Source organism: Phaenicophaeus curvirostris, unplaced genomic scaffold (assembly GCF_032191515.1).
Source record: "Phaenicophaeus curvirostris isolate KB17595 unplaced genomic scaffold, BPBGC_Pcur_1.0 scaffold_471, whole genome shotgun sequence".
Classification (NCBI taxonomy): Eukaryota; Metazoa; Chordata; class Aves; order Cuculiformes; family Cuculidae; genus Phaenicophaeus; species Phaenicophaeus curvirostris.
The window spans coordinates 1-16,502 of NW_027207049.1; the positions used below are offsets into that span (position 1 = coordinate 1).

Here is a 16,502-nt window from a genome sequence, read left to right on the forward strand (position 1 = left end):
ACTCTCATAGCCCCCCAGACCCATTTACACCCCAATTCCCCCCCAGAACCCCCTGAACCCCCCCCACCTCACTCTCGTAGCCCCCCCAGACCCATTTACACCCCAATTTTCCCCCCCAGGACCCCCCCAGACCCCCCCACCTCACTCTCGTAGCCCGTTAGGAACTTGAGGTCCCGGCATTTCTGCAGCACTTTATCCCGATCCCGCTCGGCCGCAGCCCGGAGCATCTTTTTTTGGGGGGGGGGGCAACAACACAGAATCTGGGGGGGGGGGGGGCCCAAAAAAAAAGAGAAGCCCCCCCCCCTTTTTGCCCCCCCCCTCATTACCTCAATATAATGATCCGTGAATTCTTTATCAAAGGAGCGACTCGCCCCGAAATCTAGCAGGGTCACCTAGAAAAAATTAAAAAAAAAAGGGGGGGTGGAATTTTTGGTCTAAAAGGGGATTTTGGGGTTCGGGGGGGGGGTCCCGGGGGGGCTCACGCGGTGGCTTCGGGCGTCGTAGAGGAAATTAGCCCAGTTGGGGTCGGTTTGCATGAAGCGGAACTCGAAGAGCTCGCGCAGGCACAGGCGCAGGAGGTGGGTGCAGAGCTGGGGGGGGGTGAAAAAAAGGGGTGAGGGGGGGAATATTGGGGGGCTGGGGGGGAATCTCGGGGCTGGAGGGGTCTGGGAAGGATTATGGGGGGCTGAGGGGGGTGAAGGAGGGGTCTGGGGGAGGGATACGGGGGGGCTGAGGGGGGAGAAAGGGGGCTGGGGGGGGTCCAGGAGGGGTTTGGGGGGGGTCTGGAGGGATTATTGGGGGCTGGGGGGGGTCCAGGAGGGGTTTGGGAGGGGAATATGGGGGTCTGGGGGGTGTCCAGGAGGGGTTTGGGGGGGTCTGGAGGGATTATTGGGGTCTGGGGGGGTACAGGAGGGGTCTGGGGGGGGAAATATGGGGGGCTGGGGGGGTCCAGGAGGGGTTGGGGGGGGAATATGGGGGTCTGGGGGGGTCCAGGAGGAGTTTTTGGGGGGGCCTGGAGGGATTATTGGGGTCTGGGGGGGTCCAGGAGGGGTTTGGGGGGGAAATATGGGGGGCTGGGGGGGGGTCCAGGAGGGGTTTGGGGGGGTCTGGAGGGATTATTGGGGTCTGGGGGGGTCCAGGAGGGGTTGAGGGGGGAATATAGGTGTCTGGGGGGGTCCAGGAAGAGTTTTTGGGGGGGTCTGGAGGAATTATTGGGGTCTGGGAGGGTCCAGGAGGGGTTTGGGGGGGTCTGGAGGAATCCAGGAGGGGTTTGGGGGGGAATATGGGTGTCTGGGGGGGTCCAGGAGATGGTTTTGGGGGGGTCTGAAGGAATTATTGGGGTCTGAGGGGGTCCAGGAGGGGTTTGAGGGGCGAAATATGGGGGGCTGGGGGTGTCCAGGAAGGGTTTGGGGGGTCTGGAGGGATTATTGGGGTCTGGGGGGGTCCAGGAGGGGTTTGAGGGGGGAAATATGGGGGGCTGGGGGTGTCCAGGAAGGGTTTGGGGGGGTCTGGAGGGATTATTGGGGTCTGGGGGGGTCCAGGAGGGGTTGAAGGGGGAATATAGGTGTCTGGGGGGGTCCAGGAGGAGTTTTTGGGGGGGTCTGGAAGGATTATTGGGGTCTGGGAGGGTCCAGGAGGGGTTTGGGGGGGGTCTGGAGGAATCCAGGAGGGGTTTGGGGGGGAATATGGGTGTCTGGGGGGGTCCAGGAGGTGTTTTTGGGGGGGTCTGAAGGAATTATTGGGGTCTGAGGGGGTCCAGGAGGGGTTTGAGGGGGGAAATATGGGGGGCTGGGGGGGTCCAGGAGGAGTTTTTGGGGGGGTCTGGAGGGATTATTGGGGTCTGGGGGGGTCCAGGAGGGGTTGAGGGGGGAATATAGGTGTCTGGGGGGGTCCAGGAAGAGTTTTTGGGGGGGTCTGGAGGAATTATTGGGGTCTGGGAGGGTCCAGGAGGGGTTTGGGGGGGGTCTGGAGGAATCCAGGAGGGGTTTGGGGGGGAATATGGGTGTCTGGGGGGGTCCAGGAGGTGTTTTTGGGGGGGTCTGAAGGAATTATTGGGGTCTGAGGGGGTCCAGGAGGGGTTTGAGGGGGGAAATATGGGGGGCTGGGGGTGTCCAGGAAGGGTTTGGGGGGGTCTGGAGGGATTATTGGGGTCTGGGGAGGTCCAGGAGGGGTTGAAGGGGGAATATAGGTGTCTGGGGGGGTCCAGGAGGAGTTTTTGGGGGGGTCTGGAAGGATTATTGGGGTCTGGGGGGGTCCAGGAGGGGTTGGGGGGGGAATATGGGGGTCTGGGGGGGTCCAGGAGGAGTTTTTTGGGGGCCTGGAAGGATTATTGGGGTCTGGGGGGGTCCAGGAGGGATTTGGGGGGGTCTGGAGGGATTATTGGGGTCTGGGGGGGTCCAGGAGAGGTTTGGGGAGGAAATATGGGGGGCTGGGGGCAGCAAGGGGAGAAAAAATGGGGGTGAGGGGGGTTTGGGGGGGTCCAGGGGGAATTTGGGGGGGGGGAAGGGGAAAAAAAATGGGGGTGAGAGAGGGTTGGGGGGGGCGGATTATGGGAGACTAGGGGGGGTCCAGGATTTTGGGGGGGTCATGGGGGTACACAGGAACTCGAGGGGGCCGTGGGGGTGATTTGGGGGTGCAGAGGGATTTGGGGGGGGCTGTGTGGGTGCAGAGGGATTTGGGGGTTCCCCCCTACCCCCAAGTTTTTTTGGGGGGGGGGCTCTGACCTGGTCGCGCAGGCGCTGGGGGAGGTGGCGGCAGCGATCGAGGGGGACCCCGCACCCCAACTCGGTGGCGAGGACGCGGGTGGCCGAGAGCTCGGGGACCACGCGGGGCACCCCAAAAAACGGGTCCCCCCCCAGCAGCTGCCTGGAAGGGAGGGGGGGGTGGACTCAGCAGCTCTCCCCACAGCACCCCCAAACCCTCAGAGCCCCCCCAAACCCACCCAGGGACCCCCTAAACACCCCCTGAACCCCCAAATCCCCCCCCAGCCCCTCTGCGACCCCCAAATCCCCCTCCAGCCCCCCACAACTTGCCCCCCCCAGCCCCTCTGAGAGCCCCAAATCCCTCCCCCAGCTTCCCTGGGACCCCCAAATCCCACCCTGGGACCCCCAATTCCCCCCTTCAGCTCCCCTGGGACCCCCAAATCCCCCCTCCGAGACCCTCAAATCTCACCCCAACTCCAAACCTGCCTCTCTGGGACCCCCAAATCCCCTTCCAGCCCCCCCAAATCCCACCACAGCCCCTCTGGGACCCCCATATCCCCCACTTGGGACCCCCAAATCCCCCCCCGTGACCCTCAAATCTCACCCCAACTCCAAACTCATCCCCTTGGGAACCCCAAATCCTCCTCCAGCCCCCACCCCAGACCCATAAATCCCACCCCAACCCCTCTGAGACCCCCAAATCCCCCCCGGGGACCCCCAAAATCCCACCACAGCCCCTCTGGGATCCCCAAATCCCCCTCCAAGACCCTCAAATCTCACCCCAACTCCAAACTCATCCCCTTGGGAACCCCAAATCCTTCTCCAGCCCCCACCCTAGGTCCGTAAATCCCACCCCAACCCCTCTGAGACCCCCAAATCCCCCCCGGGGACCCCCAAAATCCCACCACAGCCCCTCTGGGACCCCCAAATCCCCCTCCGAGACCCTCAAATCTCACCCCAACTCCAAACTCATCCCCTTGGGAACCCCAAATCCTTCTCCAGCCCCCACCCTAGACCCGTAAATCCCACCTCAATACCCCCAGGGACCCCAAACCCCCCCCGGGGACCCCCAAAATCCCACCACAGCCCCTCTGGGACCCCCAAATCCCCCTCCAAGACCCTCAAATCCCACCCCAACTCCAAACTCATCCCCTTGGGAACCCCAAATCCTCCGCCAGCCCCCACCCCAGACCCATAAATCCCACCCCAACCCCTCTGAGACCCCCAAATCCCCCCCGGGGACCCCCAAAATCCCACCACAGCCCCTCTGGGACCCCCAAATCCCCCCTCCGAGACTCTCAAATCTCACTCCAACTCCAAACTCATCCCCTTGGGAACCCCAAAACCTCCACCAGCCCCCACCCCAGACCCGTAAATCCCACCTCAACCCCCCAGGGACCCCCAAAACCCCCCCGGGGACCCCCAAAATCCCACCACAGCCCCTCTGGGACCCCCAAATCCCCCCTCCAAGACCCTCAAATCTCACCCCAACTCCAAAGTCATCCCCTTGCGAACCCCAAATCCTCCTCCAGCCCCCACCCCAGACCCATAAATCCCACCCCAACCCCTCTGAGACCCCCAAATCCCCCCCGGGGACCCCCAAAATCCCACCACAGCCCCTCTGGGACCCCCAAATCCCCCCTCCAAGACCCTCAAATCTCACCCCAACTCCAAAGTCATCCCCTTGCGAACCCCAAATCCTCCTCCAGCCCCCACCCCAGACCCATAAATCCCACCCCAACCCCTCTGAGACCCCCAAATCCCCCCCGGGGACCCCCAAAATCCCACCACAGCCCCTCTGGGACCCCCAAATCCCCCTCCGAGACCCTCAAATCTCACCCCAACTCCAAACTCATCCCCTTGGGAAGCCCAAATCCTTCTCCAGCCCCCACCCTAGACCTGTAAATCCCACCTCAATACCCCCAGGGACCCCAAACCCCCCCCGGGGACCCCCAAAATCCCACCACAGCCCCTCTGGGACCCCCAAATCCCCCCTCCGAGACCCTCAAATCTCACCCCAACTCCAAAGTCATCCCCTTGCGAACCCCAAATCCTCCTCCAGCCCCCACCCCAGACCCATAAATCCCACCCCAACCCCTCTGAGACCCCCAAATCCCCCCCGGGGACCCCCAAAATCCCACCACAGCCCCTCTGGGACCCCCAAATCCCCCCTCCGAGACTCTCAAATCTCACTCCAACTCCAAACTCATCCCCTTGGGAACCCCAAATCCTCCACCAGCCCCCACCCCAGGTCCGTAAATCCCACCTCAACCCCCCAGGGACCCCCAAATCCCCCCCGGGGACCCCCAAATCCTCACCGGAAGGCGCTGGTGCACTCAGCCTCGCGCCGATAGTCGCATTCCCACTCCAGCTCCGCCTGCAGAACCTCCAGCGCCTGCTCTGCAAACAGCCCTGGGGGAAAAAGAAAAAAGTGGGGGGTCAGGGGGCATTTGGGGAGCCCCCCTGAAGGATTTTGGGGTGCTTCCTTGCCTCATTTTTGGGGGGGGCAGCTCACCCTCGGGCAGCGCCGAGCTCAGCTTGAGCAGAGCCAGGACGTTGGCGATGTCGCTGCGGATGCTCCGGGCGATGCCGGGGTACTGGGGGGGGTGGGAGAGGAGAATGGGGGGCACCCCCAAATCCCCAGCACCCCCAAAGCACCCCCCCCCCAAACCTCCCAGCACCCCCAAATCCCACCCTAGAGTCTCCTGGGAGCCCCAAATCCCATCCCAGAGTCCCTCAAGACCCACAAGTCCCACCTAAAATCCCCTTCCAAGCTCCCTGGGACCCTCAAATCCCACCCTAAAGTTCCCTGGGACCCCCAAATCCCATCCCAGAGTCCTTGGAGACCCCCAAACCCCCCCTCAAATTCCCTTTCCCATCCCCCGGGACGCCCAATCCCCCCCCTGGATTCCCTCCAGACCCACAAATCCCATCCCAGAGCCCCTCAAGACCCCCAAATCCCACCCTAGATTTCCTTGAGACCCCCAAATCCCACCCCAGAGTCCCTCGAGACCCCCAAATCCCCCTCAAATCCCACCCTCAGCCCCCTGAGAGCCCCAAATCCCATCCTAGAGTCTCCTTGGACCCCAAGATCTCATCCCAGAGCTCCTCGAGACTCCTAAATCCCACCCCAGAGTCCCTTGAGACCCCCAAATCCCCCCTCAAATTCCATCCTCAGCCCCCTGACACCCCCAAATCCCATCCTAGAGTCTCCTTGGACCCCAAGATCCCATCCCAGAGCTCCTCGAGACCCCCAAATCCCACCCCAGAGTCCCTCGAGATCCCCAAATCCCCCCTCAAATCCCATCCTCAGCCCCCTGACACCCCCAAACCCCATTCTAGAATCCCTTTTGACCCCCAAATCCCATCCCAGAGTCCTCTGAGAGTCCCAAATCCCACCCTAGATTCCCTCTAGACCCCTAAATCCCACCCCAGAGTCCCTTGAGACCCCCAAATCCCCCTCAAATCCCATCCTCAGCCCCTTGAGAGCCCCAAATCCCATCCTAGAGTCTCCTTGGACCCCAAGATCCCATCTCAGAGCTCCTCAAGACCCCCAAATCCCACCCCAGAGTCACTTGAGACCCCCAAATCCCCCCTCCCATCCCATCCTCAGCCCCCTGAGAGCCCCAAATCCCATCCTAGAGTCTCCTTGGACCCCAAGATCCCATCCCAGAGCTCCTCGAGACCCCCAAATCCCACCCCAGAGTCCCTCCAGACCCCCAAATCCCCCCTCAAATCCCATCCTCAGCCCCCTGATACCCCCAAATCCCATCCTAGAGTCCCTAAAGACCCCTAAATCCCACCCCAGAGCTCCTCAAGACCCCCAAATCCCACCCCAGAGTCCCTTGAGACCCCCAAATCCCCCCTCCCATCCCACCCTCAGCCCCTTGAGAGCCCCAAATCCCACCCTAGAGTCCCTAAAGACCCCCAAATTCCATCCCAGAGCTCCTTGAGACCCCCAAATCCCACCCCAGAGTCCCTTGAGACCCCCAAATCCCATCCCAGAGTCCCCTGAGAACCCCAAATCCCACCCTAGATTCCCTCTAGACCCCCACATCCCATCCCAGAGCTCCTCGAGACCCCCAAATCCCACCCTGGAGTCCCTCGAGACCCCTAAATCCCCCCTCAAATTCCATCCTCAGCCCCCTGAGAGCCCCAAATCCCATCCTAAAGTCTCCTTGGACCCCAAGATCCCATCCCAGAGCCCCTCGAGACCCCCAAATCCCACCCCAGAGTCCCTCGAGACCCCTAAATCCCCCCTCAAATTCCATCCTCAGCCCCCTGAGAGCCCCAAATCCCATCCTAAAGTCTCCTTGGACCCCAAGATCCCATCCCAGAGCCCCTCGAGACCCCCAAACCCCACCCCAGAGTCCCTCCAGACCCCCAAATCCCTCTCCCATCCCATCCTCAGCCCCCTGAGAGCCCCAAATCCCATCCTAGAGTCTCCTTGAACCCCAAGATCCCATCCCAGAGCTCCTCGAGACCCCCAAATCCCACCCCAGAGTCCCTCGAGACCCCCAAATCCCCCCTCAAATCCCATCCTCAGCCCCGATACCCCCAAATCCCATCCCAGAGCCCCTCGAGACCCCCAAATCCCACCCCAGAGTCCCTTGAGACCCCCAAATCCCCCTCAAATCCCATCCTCAGCCCCCTGAGAGCCCCAAATCCCATCCTAAAGTCTCCTTGGACCCCAAGATCCCATCCCAGAGCCCCTCGAGACCCCCAAATCCCACCCCAGAGTCCCTCGAGACCCCCAAATCCCTCTCCCATCCCATCCTCAGCCCCCTGAGAGCCCCAAATCCCATCCTAAAGTCTCCTTGGACCCCAAGATCCCATCCCAGAGCCCCTCAAGACCCCCAAATCCCACCCCAGAGTCCCTCTAGACCCCCAAGTCCCCCCTCAAATCCCATCCTCAGCCCCGATACCCCCAAATCCCATCCTAGAGTCCCTCTTGACCCCCAAATCCCATCCCAGAGTCCCCTGAGAGCCCCAAATCCCACCCCAGAGTCCCTCTTGACCCCCAAATCCCACCCCAGAGTCCCCTGAGAACCCCAAATCCCACCCTAGATTCCCTCTAGACCCCCAAATCCCACCCCAGAGTCCCTCCAGACCCCCAAATCCCCCTCAAATCCCACCCTCAGCCCCCTGAAAGCCCCAAATCCCATCCTAGAGTCTCCTTGGACCCCAAGATCCCATCCCAGAGCTCCTCGAGACCCCCAAATCCCACCCCAGAGTCCCTAAAGACCCCCAAATCCCATCCCAGAGTCCCTGGAGACCCCCAAATGCCACCCCAGAGTCCCTCCAGACCCCCAAATCCCCCCTCAAATCCCATCCTCAGCCCCCTGATACCCCCAAATCCCATCCTAGAGTCCCTAAAGACCCCTAAATCCCACCCCAGAGCTCCTCAAGACCCCCAAATCCCACCCCAGAGCTCCCTCCAGACCCCCAGATCCCTCTCAAATCCCACCCTCAGCCCCCTGAGAGCCCCAAATCCCATCCTAGAGTCTCCTTGGACCCCAAGATCCCATCCCAGAGCTCCTCGAGACCCCCAAATCCCACCCCAGAGTCCCTAAAGACCCCCAAATCCCATCCCAGAGTCCCCTGAGAGCCCCAAATCCCACCCTAGATTCCCTCTAGACACCTAAATCCCACCCCAGAGTCCCTAAAGACCCCCAAATCCCCCCTCAAATCCCATCCCAGAGTCCCCTGAGAGCCCCAAATCCCACCCTAGATTCCCTCTAGACCCCCAAATCCCACCCTAGAATCCCGAGACCCCCCCAATTCCCCGCTCTGCACCCCAAAACGCCCCCCGTTCCCGGCGCCGACCTGGATCTTGAGGGCCACGGCGGTGCCGTCGCGGAGCACCCCGCGATGGACCTGCCCGATGGAGGCGGCAGCGAAGGGGATCTCCTCGAACTCAGCCAGTTTCTCCCTCCAGGAGGAGCCCAGCTCCTCCACCAGGACACGCTGCGGGATCGGGGCGGGGGGGTCAGCAGCCCCCCAAAATCGGGGTGACACCCCCCCCCCCCCCATACCCCTTAAACTCACGGTGCTCTGCCAGCGCGGCATGAAGTCGGCTCCGTGCCGGACGCGCTCGAGGATCCCCTGGAGCTGCGGGGTCAGCAGGCTGGAATCTGGGGGGGGGGAGAGGTGGGACCCCAAAATCCTCCCCTGGAACCCCAAAATCCCTCCCTGGCATCCCAAAATTTCCCCCTGGAACCTCAAAATCCCCCCCTTGGAACCCCAAAATCTCTCCCTGAAACCCCAAAATCCCTCCCCGGAACCCCAAAGTGTGTGTGTCCCCCCCCCGAATCCCAATTCCCCACCCCAGAACCCCAAAATCCTTCCCTGGAACCCCAAAATCCCTCCCTGGAATCCCAAAATTCCCCCTGGAACCTCAAAATCCTCCCCTTGGAACCCCAAAATCCCCCCCCAGAACCCCAAAATCCTCCCCTGGAACCCCAAAATTCCCCCCGGAACCCCAAAATCCCCCCCTTGGAACCCCAAAATCCCCCCCATTGGAACCACAAAATCCCTCCCATTGGAACCCCAAAATCCCTCCCCCCGGAGCCCCAAAATACCCCCAAGAATCCCAAAATCCCCCCCCTGAACCCCAAATTTCTCCCCTGGGATCCCCAAATGCCCCCCGGAACCCCAAAATCCCGTCCTGGGATCCCAAAATCAACCCACAGAATCCCAAAATACCCCCTGAACCCCAAAATCCCCCTCTGGAATCCCCCCTGGAACCTCAAAATCCCTCCCTGGAACCCCAAAATCCTCCCCTGGAACCCCAAAAGCCCCCCAAATCCTCCCTCAAATCCTCTCCCAACCCCTCTACGACCCCCAAGCCCCCCCCAACCCCACTGAGACCCCCAAATCCTCCCTCAAATACCTTCCCAACCCCTCTGGGACCCCCAATTCCGCCCCCAGCCCCACTGGGACCCCCAAATCCTCCCTCAAATCCTCTCCCAACCCCTCTGGGACCCCCAATTCCGCCCCCAGCCCCACTGGGACCCCCAAATCCTCCCTCAAATCCCTTCCCAACCCCTCTACGACCCCCAAATCCCCTCCACGCTCCCCAAATCCTCCCTCAAATCCCTTCCCAACCCCTCTAGGAACCCCACGCCCCTCCTCAGCCCCACTGAGACCCCCAAATCCTCCCTCAAAACCTTTCCCAACCCCTCTGGGACCCCAAATTCCACCCCCATCCCCACTGGGACCTCGAAATCCTCCCTCAAATCCTCTCCCAACCCTTCTGGGACCCCCAAATCCTCCCTCAAATCCCCACCCAACCCCTCTGGGACCCCCAATTCCACCCCTCCAGCCCCACTGGGACCCCCAAATCCCCTCCAAGCCCCCCAAATCCTCCCTCAAATCCCTTTCCAACCCCTCTGGGACCCCCAATTCCACCCTCAGCCCCACTGGGACCCCCAAATCCCCTCCAAGCCCCCCAAATCCTCCCTCAAATCCCTTCCCAACCCCTCTGGGACCCCCAATTCCACCCTCAGCCCCACTGGGACCCCCAAATCCCCTCCAAGCCCCCCAAATCCTCCCTCAAATCCCTTCCCAACCCCTCTGGGACCCCCAATTCCACCCTCAGCCCCACTGGGACCCCCATATCTCCGCCACCACCACCTACTCTCTGCCCTGGGGAGGGCTTTTTTTTGGGGGGTGTTCCCTGGGTTTGGGGGTGCCCCCACCTTGGATGCTGAGCATCTGCCCCACTTTGAGGGCGGCCCCCCGCACCCGGCACAGCGTGGCTACCAGCCGCTCCGCGTTGGCTTCTGAGAGGAGGGGGCTTGGATCTGGGGGGGGGGAAAAAAGGCAGAGAGAGCAGGTGAACCCCCAAAACGGGGGGCAGGACCCCCAGAACGCTTCCCAACAGCCCCCCCCCCCAAATACTCACCCTCCCCGCTGAGCCGAGCCTGCGCCGCCCTCACCAGGGCCCCCGCCCCGAGACCCACGGCCAGGCCTGGGGGGCAGGGGGAGCACAGTTAGAGGGACCCCAAAACCCACCTGTGCCCCCCAAGTCCCCATTTCCCCCTCCGTGCCCCCCAAGTGGCCCTTGTGTGCCCCCCAAATCCCTATTTGCCCCCCTCCGTGCCCCCCAACTCCCTATTTACCCCCTTCTGTGTCCCCCAGTCCCCACTCTGTGCCCCCCAAATCCCCCTCCCACGTCCCCAAGTCCCCCTTTCCCCCCCTCCCTGCCCCCCAGGTCCCCCACCGTGCCCCCCAAGTCCCCCCATATCCCCCTCCGTGCCCCCCCAAGCCCCCCAAGCCCCCGTTTCCCACACTCTGTGCCCCCCAAATCCCCCTCCCACGTCCCCAAGTCCCCATTTCCCCCCTTCCTGCCCCCCAAGTCCCCCCTCGTGCCCCCCAAGTCCCCATTCCCCCCACTCTGTGCCCCCCAAATCCCCCTCCCACGTCCCCAAGTCCCCATTTCCCCCCCTCCCTGCCCCCCAAGACCCCCTCTCTGTACCCCCAAGTCCTCGTTTCCCACACTCTGTGCCCCCCAAATCCCCCTCCCACGTCCCCAAGTCCCCATTTCCCCCCTTCCTGCCCCCCAAGTCCCCCCTCGTGCCCCCCAAGTCCCCATTCCCCCCACTCTGTGCCCCCCAAATCCCCCTCCCACGTCCCCAAGTCCCCATTTCCCCCCCTCCCTGCCCCCCAAGACCCCCTCTCTGTACCCCCAAGCCCCCGCTTCCCACACTCTGTGCCCCCCAAATCCCCCTTCCGTGCCCCCAAGTCCCCATTTCCCTCCTCCCTGCCCCCCCAGTCCCCCCTGTGCCCCCCAAGCCCCCGTTTCCCACACTCTGTGCCCCCCAAATCCCCCTTCCGTGCCCCCAAGCCCCATTTCCCCCCCTCCCTGCCCCCCAAGACCCCCTCTCTGTACCCCCAAGTCCTCGTTTCCCACACTCTGTGCCCCCCAAATCCCCCTCCCACATCCCCAAGTTCCCATTTTCCCCTCTCCCTGCCCCCCCAGTCCCCCCTGTGCCCCCCAAGCCCCCGCTTCCCACACTCTGTGCCCCCCAAATCCCCCTTCCGTGCCCCCAAGTCCCCATTTCCCCCCCTCCCTGCCCCCCAAGACCCCCTCTCTGTACCCCCAAGTCTCTATTTACCCCCCTCCGTGCCCCCCAAGTCCCCATTTCCCACACTCCGTGCCCCCCAAATCCCCATTCCCCCCTCTCCGTGCCCCCCAAGTCCCCATTTCCCACACTCTGTGCCCCCCAGGTCCCCATTCCCCCCACTCTGTGCCCCCCAAATTCCCCTCCCACGTCCCCAAATCCCCATTTCCCCCCACTCCCTGCCCCCCAAGTCCCCCCATATCCCCCGCCGTGCCCCCCAAACCCCTCCCATGCCCCCCAAACCCCCATTCCCCCCACTCTGTGCCCCCTAAATCCCCCTTCCACGCCCCCAAGCCCCCCCCCTGACCCCCAAGTCCCCATTTCCCCCACTCTGTGCCCCCTAAATCCCCCTTCCACGCCCCCAAGCCCCCCCCCTGACCCCCAAGTCCCCATTTCCCCCCCTCCCTGCCCCCCAAGTCCCCCCCCCCCGGTACCTCCGAAGCTCGCGAGCCGCCCCAGCCGGGACACGGGCACCCTCCGCTCCCGGGCTCTCTCGCCGAGCTGCACAAAAAGGGGCGGGGGGGGCCGTACCCCGATTTAGGGTCTGGGGCGGGGGGGATGGCAGCCCCGGTTCCCCCCGCTCCCCGTACTCACCCGCTGCCGGGGGGGCTCGGGGCGGCCCCGCGACTCCCTCGCCCTCTTGGCTTCCTCGGGAGAGAGGCCCCGCAGGGCCCCGGTGCCGTGGAGGGTCCGCATCGGGGCCGCCATGGGGCTGGGGGGACGCAAAGGGCACCCGGGGCTGGGACCCACAGCCCCTGAGACCCCCAAAGCCCCCCTAAGATTCCCAAATCCCCCCTGAGATCCCCTTCCCAGCCCCCTAGGACCCCCAAAGCCCCCCTGAGACCCCCAAAGCCCCCCTAAGATCCCCTTCCCTACCCCCTAGGACCCCAAAGCCCCCCTGAGACCCCCAAAGCCCCCCTAAGATCCTCAAATCCCCCCTAAGATCCCCTTCCCAGCCCCCTAGGACCCCCAAAGCCCCTCTGAGACCCCCAAATCCCCCCTAAGATCCCCTTCCCAACCCCCTAGGACCCCCAAAGCCCCCCTGAGACCCCCAAATCCCCCCTAAGATCCCCTTCCCAGCACCCTGTGACCCCCAAAACCCTCCTAAGATCCCCTTCCCAGCTCCCTGGGACCCCCAAATCCCTCCTAAGATCCCCTTCCCAGCCCCCTGGGACCCCCAAATCCCCCCCTAGAGTCCCCCAAGACACCCAAATCCCATCCCAGAGTCCATCGAGACCTCCCAAGCCCCCTATAAGATTCCATCCCAGATCCCTCAAGACCCCCAAATCCCCCCTGCCACCCCCAAATCCCCCCTAAGATTCCCTTCACAACCCCCTAGGACCCCCAAAGCCCCCCTGAGACCCCCAAATCCCCCCTGAGACCCCCAAATCCCCCCTGAGATCCCTTTCCCAGCCCCCTAGGACCCCCACAGCCCCCCTGAGACCCCCAAAGCCCCCCTGAGACCCCCAAAGCCCCCCTGAGACCCCCTTCACAACCCCCTAGGACCCCCAAAGCCCCCCTGAGACCCCCAAATCCCCCCTGAGATCCCCTTCCCAGCACCCTGTGACCCCCAAAACCCTCCTAAAATCCCCTTCCCAACCCCCTGGGACCCCCAAATCCCTCCTAAGATCCCCTTCCCAGCCCCCTAGGACCCCCAAAGCCCCCCTGAGACCCCCAAATCCCCCCTAAGATCCCCAAATCCCCCCTAAGATCCCCTTCCCAGCCCCCTAGGACCCCCAAAGCTCCCCTGAGACCCCCAAAGCCCCCCTAAGATCCCCTTCCCTACCCCCTAGGACCCCCAAAGCCCCCCTGAGACCCCCAAAGCCCCCCTAAGATCCCCTTCCCAGCACCCTGTGACCCCCAAAACCCTCCTAAGATCCCCTTCCCAGCTCCCTGGGACCCCCAAATCCCTCCTAAGATCCCCTTCCCAGCCCCCTGTGACCCCCAACTCCCCCCCTAGAGTCCCCCAAGACACCCAAATCCCATCCCAGAGTCCATCGAGACCCCCAAGCCCCCTATAAGATTCCATCCCAGATCCCTCAAGACCCCCAAATCCCCCCTGCCACCCCCAAATCCCCCCTAAGATCCCCTTCACAACCCCCTAGGACCCCCAAAGCCCCCCTGAGACCCCCAAATCCCCCCTGAGATCCCTTTCCCAGCCCCCTAGGACCCCCAAAGCCCCCCTGAGACCCCCAAAGCCCCCCTGAGACCCCCTTCACAACCCCCTAGGACCCCCAAAGCCCCCCCGAGACCCCCAAATCCCCCCTGAGATCCCCTTCCCAGCACCCTGTGACCCCCAAAACCCTCCTAAGATCCCCTTCCCAACCCCCTGGGACCCCCAAATCCCTCCTAAGATCCCCTTCCCAGCCCTCTGGGACCCCCAAATCCCCCCCTAGAGTCCCCCAAGACACCCAAATCCCATCCCAGAGTCCATTGAGACCCCCAAGCCCCCTATAAGATTCCATCCCAAATCCCTCAAGACCCCCAAATCCCCCCTGCCACCCCCAAATCCCCCCTAAGAGCCCCTTCCCAGCTCCCTGGGATCCCCAACTCCCCCCTGCAGCCCCCAAATCCCCCCTAAGATCCCCTTCACAACCCCCTAGGACCCCCAAAGCCCCCCTGAGACCCCCAAAGCCCCCCCGAGATCCCCTTCCCTACCCCCTAGGACCCCCAAAGCCCCCCTGAGACCCCCAAAGCCCCCCTAAGATCCCCTTCCCTACCCCCTAGGACCCACAAAGCCCCCCCGAGACCCCCAAATCCCCCCTGAGATCCCCTTCCCAGCACCCTGTGACCCCCAAAACCCTCCTAAGATCCCCTTCCCAACCCCCTGGGACCCCCAAATCCCTCCTAAGATCCCCTTCCCAGCCCCCTAGGACCCCCAAAGCCCCCCTGAGACCCCCAAATCCCCCCTAAGATTCCCAAATCCCCCCTAAGATCCCCTTCCCAGCCCCCTAGGACCCCCAAAGCCCCCCCGAGACCCCCAAATCCCCCCTGAGATCCCCTTCCCAGCACCCTGTGACCCCCAAAACCCTCCTAAGATCCCCTTCCCAACCCCCTGGGACCCCCAAATCCCTCCTAAGATCCCCTTCCCAGCCCTCTGGGACCCCCAAATCCCCCCTAGAGTCCCCCAAGACACCCAAATCCCATCCCAGAGTCCATCGAGACCCCCAAGCCCCCTATAAGATTCCATCCCAAATCCCTCAAGACCCCCAAATCCCCCCTGCCACCCCCAAATCCCCTTAAGAGCCCCTTCCCAGCTCCCTGGGATCCCCAACTCCCCCCTGCGGCCCCCAAATCCCCCCTAAGATCCCCTTCTCAGCCCCCCGGGACCCCTAACTCCCATCCCAGAGTCCCCCAAGACACCCAAAACCCACCCCAGAGTCCAGGGAGACCCCCAAATCCCCCATAAGACCCCTTCCCAGCCACCCTGGGACCCCCAAATCCCCCCCTGAAATCCCTCAAGGCCCCCAACTCCCCCCTGCGACCCCCCAGTTCCCCATAAGATCCCAGCCCCAGCCCCCTAGGACCCCCAAATCCCTCCCAAGAGACCCCTGAGACCCCCAAAATCCCCATACAACCCCATCCCAACCCACTGAGACCCCCAAATCCCACCCCAGAGCCCCTCGAGACCCTCAACTCCCACCCCCAGCCCCCCTAGGGCTCCCCAATCCCCACCCCAGAACCCCTCGACTACCCGCAGCTCCGTTCTACGCCTCACTTCCGGTTTCCATAGGGGAGGGGCCACGCTTCCGGCTCCCGAAGGGGGGGACTTCCGGTTCCCAAGCGCGCGCTTCTGGTCTCCTAGCAACGAGCTTCTGGTCTCCTAGCAACCGGTTGGCTGGAGGACCCGGAGAACAGGCCGGATCCACGGGCCGAGAGCCCCGGGGGGAGGGTCACCCGGGACCTGGGGACACAACGACCCCGGGCAGCTCCCGGCGAGGAGAAGAGCGGCTGGAAAGGGCCCTGGAGGAGAAGGACCTGGGGGGGTCGGTGGGACACGAGCCAGCAGGGGCCCAGGGGGCCAAGAAGGCCAAGGGCATCTTGGCTTGGAGCAGCCCCCAGGGAGGTTCTTCTCCCTCGGCCTCTGGGGAGACCCGACCTCGAATCCTGGGGGCAGCTCTGGGCCCCGAGGAGAACCTGGAGGGCCTGGAGCCTCCGGAGAAGAGCCCGGAGCTGGGGAAGGGGCTGGAGAAGAAGAGGAGCGGCTGAGGGAGCTGGAGAAGAGGAGGCCGAGGGGAGAGCTCGTTGCTCTCTCCAACTCCCTGCGAGGAGGTTGTGGAGAGGAGGGAGCTGGGCTCTTCTCCCGAGGGCCAGGGGACAGGACGAGGGGGAACGGCCTCCAGCTCCACCAGGGGAGCCTCAGATGGGACATCAAGAGAAGATTCTTCACGGAAAGGGTCATTGGGCCCTGGAACAGGGAGGGGGTTGAGTCCCCAACCCTGGAGGGTTTAAGCTGGACGAGGTGCTGAGGGACACGGGTCAGTAGTTGATAAGAATGGTTGGACTCAATGATCTTGTGGGTTCTATAATTCTATGAAAAAGAACGGTGGAACGGGGATGTTCCTGGCCCCGTGATTGGCTGAGCCTGGTGTTGGGGGCGGGGCCTCCCTCCGGCCCTGGCCTCTTGATTGGCTGAGCCTGGCGCTGGGGGCGGGGCTTCGCGAGGGGCGGGAAA

At 63.4% G+C, this 16,502-nt stretch overlaps 1 protein-coding gene across 1 annotated transcript; it reads right to left on the minus strand.

Annotated features, from left to right (window-relative positions):
* Nucleotides 1-132: 132 nt before the first annotated feature.
* COQ8B (coenzyme Q8B) lies at nucleotides 133-15,561 on the minus strand (the record flags this gene model as incomplete). The annotated part of the gene is made up of 13 exons (XM_069883017.1): nucleotides 15,522-15,561; nucleotides 12,422-12,539; nucleotides 12,262-12,328; nucleotides 10,609-10,674; nucleotides 10,403-10,507; nucleotides 8,751-8,836; nucleotides 8,529-8,669; nucleotides 5,218-5,299; nucleotides 5,021-5,114; nucleotides 2,724-2,865; nucleotides 483-590; nucleotides 327-392; nucleotides 133-227 (listed from the first exon to the last, which is right to left on the minus strand). Coding segments are annotated over exons 2-13 (1,166 nt in total), but the record flags the coding sequence as incomplete, so codon positions are not given.
* Nucleotides 15,562-16,502: the final 941 nt, after the last annotated feature.